The following is a 16,022-nucleotide window of genomic DNA, read 5'->3' as shown; positions in this document are numbered from 1 at the left end:
ATTCAATGAAGTTGTCAGCTGAGGACATGTGAGGTGTCTATTTCTCAAACTAGAGACTGATGGACTTATCCTCTTGTTTATCTCTTTCTGTCCTTGTTTGAGCCTGTTGTCCTTTGTCTTTAAAGACTATAGTGTACACATTTGTATAAAATTTCAATTTCAAGCATTGTATAGCTTTCTTTCGAGTTTCTAGGGAAAGTTGTTACTTTTTTGCCCTTTTGTGACCTAATATTGACCTTAAGACATGCCAGTCTATTACATACTGTGGCAACTCAAAAACAAACACAAAGACAATGTTAAGATTAATTTAACGAACCAAATCGTTTACAGCTGTGTTTGATATAATGGCAAGTGATTTTCTAGTAACAAATTAGCAATTTAGCACGATTACTCAAGGATAAGGTGTTGGAGTGATGGCTGCTGGAAATGGGACCTGTCTAGATTTGATCAAAAATGACAAATGTTTCAAATAGTGATGGAGCTGTTTATTAAATCAGTAATGTCCTGACTATACTTTCTGATCAGTTGAATGCCACTTTGGTGAATTAAAGAATCAATTTCCTTAAGAAACAGCAAAATCTGTACAATATTTCAAACTATTGTCATTCAGTGTATATTACACAAAGAGACAGATGCCATTGAGACAGCCAAATATATAGAAGAACTGTGGCGAATTCTCCAAGAAGCTTGGAACATTCATCTGCCAACAACTAAGAAATACTGTGTCCAGGTGTACCTAGGAGAATTAGTGCTGTTTTGAAGGCAAAGGTTGTCACACCAAATAATGCTTTAGCTTTTTGTTTACTGTTTTTGTTTTCTTTAGCGATTTAGCTATGTTTACTGGCCTTTTATGACATTAGCTGATAAATGAAAACTATGAAATCTAACTAAACTGGCATTATTTTTGAAAACAACAACATTTTCCACTAGTGCTGAGGATTGATCTCAAGGATTAATAATGATGTTTTCCTTATTACATCACGCGTTGTTCTGAAAGGAAAAATAAAAAAATGAAACATGGAATGCAGGCTGTCATCCACGCCATAGGTTGCCGACCCCTGTCCTAAAACATATATAGTATACTTTGTGTTAGTTAGGGAGTGAAGTTTATTCTAGGGTTATAGGTCCAGATTTCTCTCCTATAGGCAAAACTTCATCAGCACATCAAGTCAAAGGTTAAATCTGCTCTCTGCAGGTAGCACATGTTTTATCAAAAGTCCTGACCACTGCCATTCTCATTTACAGATCAGCAGCTTTGTGAGTCAGTTTACAGAAAGTAATACAGACATCATACTGCAGACAGCGAATTATCCAATTTTATGGATGATGTCCTTTTAATTTTGCCTTTCATGGCTTATAAAGTTGTTTAATATCTGCTGAGGTGAATCAGTGGAGGAAGCGAATAAAGACATTGGCCCCCAGGTCATTTGTGATAGTAGCAAATTCTAACAGGATCATTTAATTCCCGCACATGATTGATATATCAGTACAGACTAAATGGACAAAAGCCTTTCTTATATTAAAACACCAGGCAGTGTGAAGACCTCCCACTTTCCAAGTCGATCATGATAGGGATACAGGGGACCAAGCACAGGTCAAATTAAAAAACGTATATTATTCCATCTGAATGACAGTACCATCTATCCATTCAGTGTTATGGCCCTGACCCCTATTAGCCTAGAGTCTTAGCATGGCCGCATTTACACCTTGGCAGATTTGAGATGGGATTTAAATTGCTTCAGATGCAACGACTTGAACTTTGTCAACAGTCAGCGTGTTAATGTCAACAGCAGTTGTTTATATAATGTATTCTTATGAGGTGAAATTTATGTGTGTGTTACATGCGGTAGTATAAAACGGTTAGTTCCGGTTAGTTCCTATTCTCATCTAATCTGATTGGATGATCCATATTCGAAGCCATTGTAAAATAAATGAATCAAATTAATTCTATATTAAAATGCCTTTCCATATTCTGTTTTAATATACAACCAACAGCTTGCATTTGGGATACAGAGCTATATTATGTGCCAGAATATTTATATATATATATATATATATATATATATATATATATATATATATATATATATATATATAAATAATTTTGATGGTTCTGTAACATCTGTACATGATTTGACCTAACTTTTTTTTTAATTCTCAGTTCAATGGAGCTGGGCAAGGACACTGGAACAGACCTTTTCTCTTTGGTGGGTAGAAATATTCCACAGCAGAATGATGTGTTTTAAATTACACATGAATGAAACTCAACAAAGATTTTCACACTCCTGTTTTTTGTCTGTAGATGGAAGATAAAGAGGCTCTTGGTCAACTGAAGACCCCAAACATTGCTTTTGAGAATGATGACCATACCATCTCAGTGCAAGTCCTGGAATTTAAAACAAGTCTTCTGGAGGCAGTTGAGGAGTTACATATTCACAGGGTACGGCATCTACTTTTGCCACTGTTTGTAAAGGTACTAGCCTGTAAAAAACAGAAAAGTGGCACTTCTGCCAGAGAAAACAAAGTTGGAGACAGCACTGGTGTTTATGACAGTGTTGTTTTGTTTAAAGCATTTGTTGTTGCGTTAACATTAGAACCCTCCCAGGCTCAGCAATTAAAGACTGTTCTTTTAATTGAATACCTGACTTAACGAGATAAAGACAATAATAACAAAACCTTGTTGACACTAAAATATTTTGTCAGGTAACCTAAAAAAGGTGTACCGATATTAAAATCCTGGCTAGTAATAATTTTCATTATGGCCAATAATGGATAAAAGGCTGATTTTAGAAATATGTTCTATTTTGGAAAACAATTAAATAATAATAAAAATTAAACATTCAGAAAACTTTTATATATAGTTTTATTTGCTGCAACTGAATTTAGACATCGAATAAATAATTAAATATCTCATATGGTCTGAAAACTGAGATGGTAAAGACATACAGTGTCATGCATCGTGAATGCGACAATGTAAATTGATTGTAAAAAGTACTTAAAAATCTCTTCTGAAGACATGGATTAAACCACTTGAGTCATGTGGATTACTTATATGCTACCTTTATTTGCTTATGGAGCTTCAAAACTTTGTGCACCATTTACTTGCATTGTACGGACCAACCAAGCTGAAATATTCTACAAAAAAATCTTTGTTTGTGTTCAGCAGAAGAAAGAAAGTCATGCACATCTGAGATGGCATGAGGGTGAGTAAATGATGAGAGAATTTTAATTTTTGGGTGAACTATCCCTATCAAGGTAACAACTGCATGTTTTCACTTTTTACAGTATGATTTACATATAATTTTTTCTCTTGGCTGAGAGTCTTTAAGGGATAGTTCACCCAACAAGGCAGAATGTTTTACATATAAATTCTTCTCTTGGCTTAGAATTTTTTAAATATAGTCCACCCGAAAAGGCAGAATGTAAGCCTTAGTCGCCATTTACTTTCATTCTATGGAAGAAGAAAAAATAAAAAGATTCAATAAAAGTGAATGGTGACTGAGGCTAACATTCTGCCTAATATTTCCTTTTGTGTCCCACAGAAGAAAGTAATATCATAGAGGTTTGGAACAACATTAGGGTGAGAAAATTATGACATAATTGAAAGTTTTGGGAGCAATATCCCTTTAGCTGAAGACTTCTGCATGCCTTTATTGAGATTGAACAATCTCGGAAAAATATCATCCCCCTGAAAAGCAGCTCAAAGACGTTTCAATATATTAGGAATGTGAGTCTATTAGTGTCTGAATGTCATCACAGCTCTATTTGGCCCACTCATGAGGAACTGAGGAATGTAATTTTGTGGGAGGAGTGCCATGATTGTTCAGAAGAAGAAAAAGCAAGCAGCACTTTGAGGCCATCTGGACATATGCCAGCAGAAGTTACACTTACATTAGAATGGGGTCATACAAGCAGGACCTGACAAATTCACATATTTGCTTGCACAACTGGTACCCTCGAGCAAAGCACTTAAAACCCAGCACTGGACATGTTTAAAGGTTGTAAGATCAAAAATAAACTATTGTATCTCTCGTGTTTTATTGTTATTATCATGTTGGTGAGGAACAAAGACATTAAATCAATTTGATCCTCGGGCATGCCATTAAACAAACACTTTGTAGTTCTCTGGTTTATTGGGCCGGGGTTAAGATGGAGGATTTCCTGCCAGTCAAGCATGCTCTGCTGAATGCCGTCACTACTTATATTCTTTTAAGAGAGTGCAAAGTGTGTTCCATTAAAATGACTTTGCTTGGGATGTTGTCAGTCGTTTTGCCTGATACAGGAAATTTGAACATCCAGCTGCTTGAAGTGCATTGTCCTGATGCATGACACACTCTGGAATCATACTTTATACAGTATAGTGTGTGTAGTTTTTGTGTGTCAACACATATACAATTTCCCCTTTGTCTTATTGGATTTAATGCATCTTATAAAAAACATGATCAGTCTCTTTTCGAACAGATTTACACGGGCCACCGATTTTAGTGCTCTTTTTTACCGTGCAAAACCCGTTAATTCAATTTATTGTCCCTCTACGAAACGTTAGCAGTTTTATCTAGTGTGCACTTTCAAGGGTGCTTTGCAAGTAGCACACTTTATTAGGAAAGTGTAAATAAACTCCTACATGCACATAAAAAGCCACTTTGAAGAAAGAAATTTGACTTAAACCTGCTGTTCTACATGAATGGAGGACAATAATGACTTTATGCTAAAATCTCATCTCCTCTAATACGTTCACAAAGATAAAAGATTTTCCTTTGAATGTATTCATTATTAGGTGAAACATTTTTTTGTTGTTTGAATTATTTGCCTCTGTTAATTTATATCATTATAAGGTTGTTAATGCACACTGTAAAAAAATTCAGTAATTTTACCAGTAAAATACTGTAAAAATGCTACATAAATAAAATGTTAATTGATTAACAAATATTAACTAAAATATAAAGTAAAATGTTTTAATATATTTTAAAAGACAATACAGTAGTTTTATTATGCAAATTATGCAAAAAATGTATTATTTAAATGTAAAAAATAAGATTTTCCTATATAATTAATGGTAAAAAGAACAAGAGAGTACATGTACTTTTTACAGAAAATTATTGTTAAATTACAGTAAAAAAAAACAGTAATCAGGCATTCCCAGAATTCCCTGTGTGACCCATTACATTTCATTATATTTTATGGGAATAGTTTCATCATATTTTTAATATCAGTTACGTACACTAGGGTGTTCTGTGGTATATTTGATGTAATTTACTTAAAAACTACATTATTTAAATCTCACATGTGTTACCATGATGGTGTTCAGTTTTTGTGTGAGTGACACTTAGCGCTGTCGCTATACGTTTAATGGTCATTGCTCTTGGAAGAGCCACTATTGATGAACTTCATGTCATCATGTGCCCTTCTGTATGTGATTAACAAATACCTTAAAAAGTAAACAACAGATTTTTACAGTTTCAGAAGGCATGTTTATGATTTTGTTTTTACTGTAAATTTAACAGAATTATATATTTTGTTTTTACAGTGCCAGCATGTAAATTACAACCATTTTAAAGTGTCAAATGTACAGGTTGTTCTGTAAAGAGGTTTACATTTTAACAGTATTTTCTTACATAATTATTCTGGCAACCACAGCTGACAGATTTCTTTTGTAAAAACAACAGGATTTTTTTTACAGTGTAGTCTATTTGTTTTTGGACATTTTGGATACAGGATGCTGAAACTCGATATGAGGAGCAGATTTTTAAACTTGTGCTAGAGAAACAAGAGTTGGAATGGCAAAAGGTATGTATTGACAAGAATACTCTTGTCTTTTCATTAATTTTCAAAATGCAGTCTAAAATAAATAATGACTGCTCATTTACAAAAACGAAACCATGTCAGATACAAATGGATGCTAATATGTTTAGAATTTTGTATTTCAGGAGTCCTTACAAAGTCAGATTTCTAGAATGTCGAACGAGAGTTCAGAGTCACTTACTGCTGTTAAGAAACAGGTATAAAATTATACTCGACCTGTGTATGCATGGATCCTTTTCACACTTCTGTGTTTTGGAAGCAAAAGAAAACGATTGCAGGGTAAACTTCGAAAGCAGTGAATGGGAGACCACGACAAGTCTGATTTTTGCAGCCTGTCTCATGTAATTTAAGTGAGCATAGCAATGTTTTTTGCAAAAATGAAAGAGTGTGCTTCATTACACATTTGGCTGCAGTGCTCAAGTGAAATGTCCAGTGGGGGTCGCCAAAACCGGGTGAAATGAGGCGTTAATTAGAAAAGGTTTTAATAAATAAAACACACCTCCCTAACCTAAAAGTTTACCCTACACCTTACCAATAGTGTCCGAAAAGATAACTGAGAGTTTAACAAACAGACATCCTTAACCAACACTTAACCCTAACCGATAGTGTTTTAAAAGGGAAATAAAAAAAAAATACAAAACACACACATGAACTGAAGCAACCATGTCATTTTGTGTCACTTCTATGCCACTTTCACTTTCGTGCGTCTTTGGCTGGACTCGAACAAATAAGAAAAAAATATAGAGAGGTGAATTTCACCATTCAGAAGAAAGAAGATGGCAAATTTACTGTCACTTTCTCAACAGCTGTATTAACCACATCTGTAGTAACTCGTTTTATTTAAACGAATTCCAGGGTAATATAACACTAATGTAATGTTATAAATTTACACTAATACATTTAAATATTGCAAATATAAAAAGATTTGCTAGATTTACACTGCTAAATAAGACGGAATCGCATCATCACAGTCTGTGAAAAGGGTCCATTTGTAAATAGACACCAGCTGTTTTATAGTTTTGCTTTATTTTTTAATAAAGATAATAATTATTATTCCTTATTTGAAGTTTCAGGCTCAAATCAGAAGAATTGAGGGAGAAAAGGTTGCCACTTTATATTTATCTATTAATCTATTATTTACCTATGCAAGTATCATATGTTTGTCTTTATAAAAATATAAATATTTTAATATTTTAATTATATTTCATATATAAAAGTTTTCAAGAGTTTTCTACTCTTTATTGTTAGTTTATTGAAAAACATTTGTATATTTATAGTACATTTAAGCATCAATGGTTTCATAAAATAGAATAAAATTATCCTTTTTAAAGGGGAAAAACCAGCTGTCTGCTGAACTGAAAGACAAAGAGATCACCAGCCTCAAGGAAGAACTTAAACTACTGCAGGTACATGTAAACATCAATGCAATAAGAAAGCATATCTCCTCTCTTGCTTTTTATGTCCCTTTTGGGACATGTATATAAAAGAGTGGGAAAATCCATCTGATATGTGACCTGTTGAGTGGGGGTCTGTGTTGATCTATTTGGTGTTGTCAGATAAATGATGTTGCATGGGTGATGTATGCTTTCTCTTACGGTTCATCACACCCTCGATTCAACCATACGAATGGCTAATAAAGGCCCTTGTTACCATTTTATTTGGTAATTGTAATCTGAGTGATTTGATTCATATATTAAAAAGCATAGAAATGATTGTGATGTTTCCTTGAACACCACCGCTTGTCATAGCATTTGAATTACATCTCAGAATTAGAGAAAATATAAAGATAATAAAAACTGTTGGAAGTGAAGAGGCAAAAAGCTATATTATAATGTTAGTAGTAATTTGAATAGCATAGTAGGAGGATATATGTACCTTTTGCTTTAGTTTGTATTAAAATGTGGTACCATACACATTAAATGCTTCAAATGCTTAAGGATATTCAATTTGAAGATTTATAGCTAGCATCCTGAATGTATATTAGGATGAACACAGGTAAAGTGGGAAAAAAATGTTTTCTTTTCCTTTCTTATTCCTCTATCTTTCCTCTAGATTTTTAGCTATGTTAAAATAGTATTGTGTGGTAGACTAAACCATTTGGCATACTATTTTAAAACAATAGCAATGACAACTTATCAAAAAGTGTCCCACTTTACCTGTATTCACCCTTTTTCTACTTTGTAACACTTGGAGAGATCATTCAGTGCTCTTGTAGAGTGGAAAGAAACCCACTAAAATCACTTTAATTTCTTTTACTACTGTCTTACAGTTGCTCAGGTACAGTTTGGAGAAGAAATTAAGCGAGCTGGTAAGGATTTCTAATTATATAAATTGTTGACAGAGGCAAGTGGGAGTGGGAAGAATTAAAGAGGAGGAACTGAGAGGGAGAGCGGATCATCAGGAGTAACGGATAGGGAGGGCATGACACGTGAACCACCAACGCCGCTGTGAAAATACCACTATTAAAATATTTTATATCAGAGCCTCGCACTGTTTAACCTTTCAATGGCGGAGAGGAGAACCAGTTTGATACAGACAATCAAACAGTAACAGGGCTGCGGTTCACATAAAAGCCCCTCAGGCATGTTTGGAAGATGACTCCTTATCTAGCAGAAAAGAGCACTCAGCCGAGATGTTAAACAAAGGTCTTCAAACTCTCAGAGAGATGATGCAGTATATATATATATATATATATATATATATATATATATATATATATATATATATATATTTATAGTCTGCCCTTGTGGAGTAGAAGAACTGTTATTACAGTTGTTGCACTTGAATGGGGATATTTCTCTTAGAAGGGAGGACAGTGTGCATTTTTAAACTTTTCAGGAGCAAAAGTTGCAGCTGCAGACACAGACGAAAGACAGCCACCTGAATCAGCTGGCAGAGGCAGAAAGACGATTCGGCGCCATCTCCCGACAATGTGCCATGGTAAAGCAGGCCCATGAGAAACTCGAGCAAAATGGTATGGCCGCCAAGCCTTCTATACAACTCACAAACACTGCCACAATAAATAAAGCTTCTCTGGCATTCACTCACACCTGATATTATGTTCCTAACAAATGATGCATCTTATGGATCTGAATGAGAATGACAGGCTGTGCATTAAAGGCAGACACTAGTATTTAACCACTGAATACTAATTTCAATTTAATGCTGGGTCAGTGGTATAAACATGATTCTCTCTTGCCTTCAAACTCTAGTATCACTATTTATGTAACGAATTGATAGAGAAAGGTGCTGCTAATTTAAAGGACCTGGAATGCATTGGGCTCATAGTTAGTCTGGTATGCATAATCTTTCTCCATTCACTCTGGACAAATTTGATGTTAAAAACTCCCCCTTTCTTTCCATCTGACAGTGCTGTATAAATTGATTTGCTATTATGTGAACATGAATTATTTGTCCTTTGTTAGTTATTGTTATATGAAAGCCTATGTAGCAATGCCAAGGTTTTTTTATTCTCAGTCTATCTATTTTTTTCAAGTTGAAGAGGCCATGCAGATTAATAAAAAACTCACATCCATCAATAAAAAACAAGAATCTATGATTAAAGCCTTAAAAGAGGTAAAACCCTGAATATGTTTTTTCTTACTGCTTACAATTTGTAGACATAGTGCATTGATTCAGATTAGATAGGCTGGATTTGTTTGAAGTCAGAATTGCTACAGTATGTTACTCAATTATACATGCTATACATATTGTTGCTTTTGTGTTTCGTGCTTAGGATGTGGAGAGACTAAATAAAGAGTTGGTCACGTCCAAAGTGTCATCAGTCTGCAAACCTGGAGAGGAGCATTTACAAAACATTCTCAAAGAACAACAGCTTCAGCAACTGCAGCAGAAACTCCTTGTGGTAGAATTTATTTAAATTCTTCAAAAATAAAAGGTGAAACTAGGATGTCTTTAAAGGTAATACAGTATTTTCTGTGTTTAGGAAACAGAGCTTAACAAGAAACTGAGAAATGAATCTGACAAAGAGAGGGCTGAGAAGCAGGTAAGCCCCTTTGATGTTTTCTGCCTATATTGAAATGTGTTGAAAGTTGAAGAATTTATACCAAAAATCAAAACAAAATATCTACTTTTACTTTACTATACAGTATGTATGACGTAATATAGTTAACATTGCATGGGATTCCTTTGCTTAACACATAGATAAATTAAGTGTGTGTGTGTGTGTGTGTGTGTGTGTGTGTGTGTGTGTGTGTGTGTGTGTGTGCATGTTTTTGTGATTTACGAGGACAATTTTGTAAGTTACAAATTAGTAATTACAAGGGTATTATGCTATAAATGTGATTTATGAGGACATTTCTAGTGTCCCCATAATTCAAATCGCTTAAAAATCATACTAAACAATGTTTTATTGAAAATGTAAAAATGCAGAAAGTTTTCTGTGATGATTAGGTTTAGGGGTTGTGTTAGGTTTAGAGGATAGAATCTATAGTTTGTACGGTATAAAAGTCATTATGTCTATGGAAAGTCCTCATAATGATAGGTAGACCAACATGTGTGTGTGTGTGTGTGTGTGTGTGTGTGTGTGTGTGTTTGTTTGTTTGTTTGTTTGTGTGTGCGCTTCAGGGGGTATTGAGATCCCTCCACCACACTCAGCGTTTGCTGCAGACACAGACAGAAGCTCTGAGCCGAGCAGACCTGGAGCTCCGTACACTCCAAGAGGGATATCTGGTCAGGCTTCCCATAATACAACTCCTCCTGCAATATCACAAACAGCATAATTATATAGTAAATTCAGCAATTTGCAAAGGATGCTTTTAAATCATTGCATTTCTCTTCAGACATCAATTTAATTTAATTTGTATCATTTTCATGTGCTATACTACAGCTAGACACTCTGTTACCTTTAACATATTAATTAAATACAATTAGTTGTGGACAAACACATTTTAAACCACTGGTGTCCATAAAACTATTTAAATGATAAAGTTAAAATTATAAAATGATAATCTGTTTACTATTTTCAAATAATAATTTTGTTGTACTTCCTTAAAGTGATAATATTAGTAAGGTCTACATATTCAGCACTAAACAATAGTCATCCGCTGCTCTTCAAAATAAAATGTTTATCACTTTTGCACATTTAAAATCAAGATGTGCAACTCAACAATAGTTAGTGTTTTTAAAATCAATTTAAAGCCTCCCAGGCTTTTATTCCCCCACCTGTATTTATTTCACTTAGTCATTCAATGATTAAAACCATTATTAACATGACAAAAGCCAACTGATTTGTATTAGCTTCTCCTTCTGTTTAGAATCATCCGTCTAGGTTAAATAAACACATAAAAATTTATTATTGCATTAAATATTTTCTGGGTAATTAATTTCATTGCAGGTCCTTAAAACAGAACATGAATTGAACCAAGAAAAGACTAAAGAAAAAGAGGACAGCTTTGCTCAGCTAAGAGACGTGTACCAAAATTCTAAACTCGCTTGGGAAAAAGAGGTGATGCTGAGCTCCAGAATTTCATCACTGTTCTTCTATATGAAGCGGAATTGTGTCACTTTTGAGATAAAATTATTACCAGCTTATTGTTTCTTGCCTAGAATTTTTATTAGCATTATTTTTTAAATAAGAATGGATTTTGTTTGACCAGAATGGAATATTTTTGGTCTTACACAGATGCTGCAACAGCAAAATACAATGGAGGCAGATCAGGTTGAGCTGAAAACTGTAAAAGAGGCTTATAATCAGCTCCAGGAAGAGAACAAACAGCTGTCTATTTCTGCAGTTCATATAGCCAAAGAAGTTCATAACTGTGAGGTGGGATGATTACATATACTCTAAATCCAGAACAAGTAATTGTAATTAAATAAGCTTTGGAATTATACATGGATATGGATAAGAAGATCTAGACTTGGATATTTGTCACCTGTCTTTCTTGCACATCACCATTTTGGAGAGGTTTGATACTATTTTTGTCAATTGGAATGGTGTCATTGACTTATAATTGAAATGTAACATTTTATTACAGGTTGACTTAAATGATCAAGAAAGCCAAAACCAAGAAAATTCAGTAAGCACACCAGAAAGTGAAATTAACCTTGTCAGTCTTCTTAAAGATGTGTCTACAGAACTTGAGGAACGTCTGATTAGTCCTCATGATAACTGTGAACCATCAAGTCATCCCGTTAAAGCCATTCTAGGTAAGAAGGAATGCAAAATTATTTTCTCCAGCCTAGCTTGGCGCCACTATAACTAATAATTTTACACAGAATGATGTGACGTTTAGGGAGGTGGTTACCAGTTTGACAGAGTAACTTTATCTAGAAAGCTTACCTGTACTTCTCATTTTTCTCTCGTAATGATGCATAAATCTTATTTCCTCACAGATGAAAACACTGCTGAGTGCCAGAAGGCCATAAAAGCCTTCTGCTCTCATGATAGCAACAAGGAACTCAACGCTCCAATGCAGGTAGATGGAGCAGTAACTGAACAGTCACCGACAGAAGGATCAGATATTTTGGATTCAAATGTGTCTGATCTTAAGATCTCGAGACCTGAGGAAGTCAGTTCTATGACAAATCAGCTGTCAAATTTGTGTGCTGAAACAAAAACTGGTGTCAATGAAAGTGAGCCAGTTTGCAACACAGTTGATAAAGGATGCCCCTTAAACCCAGTCCGAAGTGACACAGATAGCTGTCTCACTGAGCTATCAGGGCCTGAAACCAGGTCTGTTTATGGGGTAGACAGCCACCCTTTGGCTTTGGAACCAAAAGATAGAGCGCTCGAGCAGTGTCTGTGTATCCCTAAAGTGACTGAATCCCAGACATCAGATAAACACATTGACAGCCAGGGATGTGCTACATCTCAGGACAAAGAGTCCAAAAAAATGAAGGACCAGACAGCTGCACCTGAAATTTTCCACAGTCTTTCACAAAATGAAAGACAGACAAAAAGAGAAATACTCTTAAAAGACAGAAATGTAAATTCAGACCAACAAAACACAACAGGGTTTTGTGTCAAAACACCTTCAACAGAGGGACTGATTGCAACCCAACCAAGCCCATACCACAAAACCATACACCAGGAGCCTGAAAACACTCTTGATAGAGCTTTTACAAGTGCTACAACACCTTTAGATTCACACATAAATGAGTACAAAGATCAGCTTTCACTACCTGGAATGGCCTGTGCACCTTCTCAATGCCGAGTTTCCCAAGCGGAGGCCTCAACTGAAACGGGCCTTCCTGATGGGGTGAATGAGGCAGAACCTCAATCGTTCCTTCTTGTTACTGGTACTCAGGAATCATCATCTCAGACCACTGTAATAGCTGCAATTGACTCCGTAGAGGCCATATCAGAAAATAATGATCAAAAGGATCCTTCCTCTGTTGATGGGCTTCCAAAAGCAAATGACCAATCAGATGTTGACCAGAAGTGCATTTCAATTGCTGATGCGTCAAACCATGGTGGTAATAAGGGATATCGGTCATCCTTTACTTGGGGCACATTTATGAAAGGGAAAAGGGACCCTCAACCAGAAAGTACAGACAATGAAGATCCTTCAGTGGTCAGCAGAAACAGCCAGCCATACATGACTCTAACATCAACACCATCAAAATCTGAACAAAGGTCCTCGGGATTTCATGAGCTTGCTTCTACGTTCTGTGTCCCTCTCTTTATGAAGGATAAACTAACAAAAAGAGGCAGGTCTTGCAATGTATTTATTATTTAATAATAAGAATCAGCATCTCACATAAAAGAAACAACAACAGTAAAAAGAATTAAATCTTCATTCATTGGACCATGGCAATCATTAACATTTTTTCCATTCAACTTTCACAGACCTGACAAAGAATACTGACAGATGGGACACTCCGAGCAAGCGTCCCCACCAAAAAAGCGATTGTCGAGAAGAGTGGAATGCAATCAAGCGGTCGATTTCTGACATTTTAGCAGAGAAAGTACGTTTCAAAACGCAGGCCAGCAAATGATCTAATGCGTTAACATAAGAGTCATGCGCTGCAGCACATGCTGAGTGCCTAAAGACAACTTGCATTCCCAGAAGTATTTCAGCAGGGTGAAATTGTAGCACTCTTTTCAATTAAATGGTGATAGTAAACAGCAGGGAATGTATTTATCACAGAGATGTAGCTCAACTCGAAAGGGAGCAAAAAAAGTAATATGGTTGTTCATTTATCAGTATTTTTCTGATGAAAGGTTTTTGCTAGATTACTTGAAATTAAATTAAGCAAAATCAAAAGTCGTATTTTTGTCTCCAAGGATTCTCATTTTATCGTAAAGCAACTCTTGTAAAAATGTAAGGCATTTAAGACTTTACCTAAAATAATTACATAAGAGAAAATGCTTCCTGTTTATTTAAATGATTTTCATATTTGTCATTTTCGGAGTTTTATGTGCATTAAAAGAACAGTCCACCCCCAAATTAAAATTCAGTCATCATTTACTCATTTTGATGTTGTTCCAAACCCGTATGACTTTCTTCTGTAGATCACAAAAGGAGTTATTGTTACAGCCTCAGTCACGTTTTATTCATACATCTCCTTTTTGTTTCCATGGAACAACTCTAGGTTAAGTAAATGTCGATACGATTTTCTTTTTTGGAAGGGGAAAACTGTACCTTTAATAGCTTATCTGTTGAGTTAAAATGATGGCAGTAGACCAAATCTGGAGACCAAATTTCACTTCCATCAGAATTTAATCATTGTAGTGTCATGACATTTTTATGACCCATTTTTTCCCCCCGCAGGAGAATCAAGTTCTTATACCCTACAGCTCAACTCTGAGTGGCAGCCCAGCCTCTTCTACTGTGGGTAATAGGTTGCGACAAGACTGCACTTCTACCGTTTCTCCTCCCAAACTCCACAGCCAGGAGATAGAGATCCAGAATGTGACTAAAGGGGGTACACTTAATTCTGAAGGAAAAGAGGAACGGAAGCCATCTGACATAATGGCCCAAATTGCAAAAATTGAGGAATTTATGTCTTCAGAAGGTTTAACACCTCAAAAGAGACCCAAAATAGAATGATACGCATTAAAATTATTAATTTCCAATGGCATATGTTCTGTGCCAGAGTAATGTTGGTACTAAGTTTGAAATGTGATGTGTTTGATGAGGTATATTTAATTTCCAGGTGTGCATGTACATATGTTAAATACACTAGGTGTGTGTTAAGTGTTAACATATTTTCCAAATAATTACATAGAGTAAGCTTTTATTATTTCAAGCCTTTTTAATTTTTTCATAATTTCTTAAAAAAAGCATAATTTTTTTTGCATCTATTGGTGCATGTATCGTGTTAACCTACTGCTAAACAGGGAACATGCTACACATAAAATCTGTTAATTACAATGTACAACCTAATTAACACTCATTACTCCCAGGCTTGCCTGCCCATTCCTCAGGGAGCATTTAATGGCCAAACATTTCTTAATTTAAGATACACAAACTGTGGCCAACTACAACTTGAGATAATTACAAAACACAAGAAGAATCAATTAGCACATATTAAGCCAAATTAACAAATGCAAATGGGTCTCACATTAAGTTTATGTCCTCAGTAAATAGGCTTTAGGGACCATGTGGACACTTGTTAGGCGATACAGATGTAAAATTAAATGTGTTGCATTTGGTGACACTAGTACCAGTGAACTAGTGAATACTTGGGCTGCAACTGAGAATCACACTAACAGTTATTTAAACAATTAATTAATAATAAATCATAATATTTGATTAATAAAGAAAAAAGTTTGAACTTGGACTTTTTAAAGTATTTGTTCCTGCATCTTAAAAACACATGCATTAAACTGCTATATGCTATAATGCACCAGAAATGAAAACTCTGTCATCATACACTTACCTTTATGTTGTTCCAAACCTGTGTTTCTTCTATGGGACACAAAAGAAGATGTTAGGCCAAGTTCATTGCCTTTTTTGACCATACAATGAAAGTGAATGATGACTGAGGCTAACATTCTGCCTAACATCTCCTTTGGAACAATGGGCTTGGAGAAATTGAATGCAATTTTTTTTTTTATATTTGAGTGGAATTTTCCTTTAACTGAACATAGCCCATGTAGTAATGATATTAAGCTATTTTTTTTATAAGCTATGTTTTTGGTAAATAACGCAATGAGTGTTTATCACAAATTAAGCACTTTAAAGAGCCTCACAAAAACACTTTGCCTCAAGAGTACTAAAATCACCCAGCAGAAAGGAAGTGCACACCTCTTG

The 16,022-nt window shown here is 35.1% G+C and overlaps 2 protein-coding genes across 2 annotated transcripts; both read left to right on the top strand.

The window, feature by feature from the left end:
• The first annotated feature begins 2,165 nt into the window (after positions 1 to 2,165).
• On the top strand, positions 2,166 to 12,513 carry LOC127640262 (coiled-coil domain-containing protein 73-like). The gene is made up of 17 exons (XM_052122721.1): positions 2,166 to 2,207; positions 2,303 to 2,440; positions 5,716 to 5,787; positions 5,928 to 5,999; positions 6,870 to 6,905; positions 7,134 to 7,208; positions 8,072 to 8,110; positions 8,641 to 8,776; positions 9,299 to 9,378; positions 9,539 to 9,667; positions 9,749 to 9,808; positions 10,390 to 10,494; positions 11,159 to 11,269; positions 11,447 to 11,587; positions 11,799 to 11,970; positions 12,157 to 12,332; positions 12,445 to 12,513. Exons 1-17 carry the CDS (start codon positions 2,166 to 2,168, stop codon positions 12,511 to 12,513), a joined length of 1,653 nt encoding a protein of 550 aa, XP_051978681.1.
• Positions 12,514 to 12,857: 344 nt separating this feature from the next.
• Positions 12,858 to 14,879, top strand: LOC127640419 (uncharacterized). The gene is made up of 3 exons (XM_052122984.1): positions 12,858 to 13,473; positions 13,613 to 13,731; positions 14,538 to 14,879. The coding sequence occupies exons 1-3, from the start codon at positions 12,951 to 12,953 to the stop codon at positions 14,814 to 14,816; spliced, it is 921 nt and encodes a 306-aa protein (XP_051978944.1). The 5' UTR covers positions 12,858 to 12,950; the 3' UTR covers positions 14,817 to 14,879.
• The last annotated feature ends 1,143 nt before the right edge of the window (positions 14,880 to 16,022 follow it).

The sequence above is a fragment of the Xyrauchen texanus genome, chromosome 49, assembly GCF_025860055.1.
Source record: "Xyrauchen texanus isolate HMW12.3.18 chromosome 49, RBS_HiC_50CHRs, whole genome shotgun sequence".
Taxonomy (NCBI): domain Eukaryota; kingdom Metazoa; phylum Chordata; class Actinopteri; order Cypriniformes; family Catostomidae; genus Xyrauchen; species Xyrauchen texanus.
This window is presented reverse-complemented; position numbering and strand designations above follow the sequence as displayed.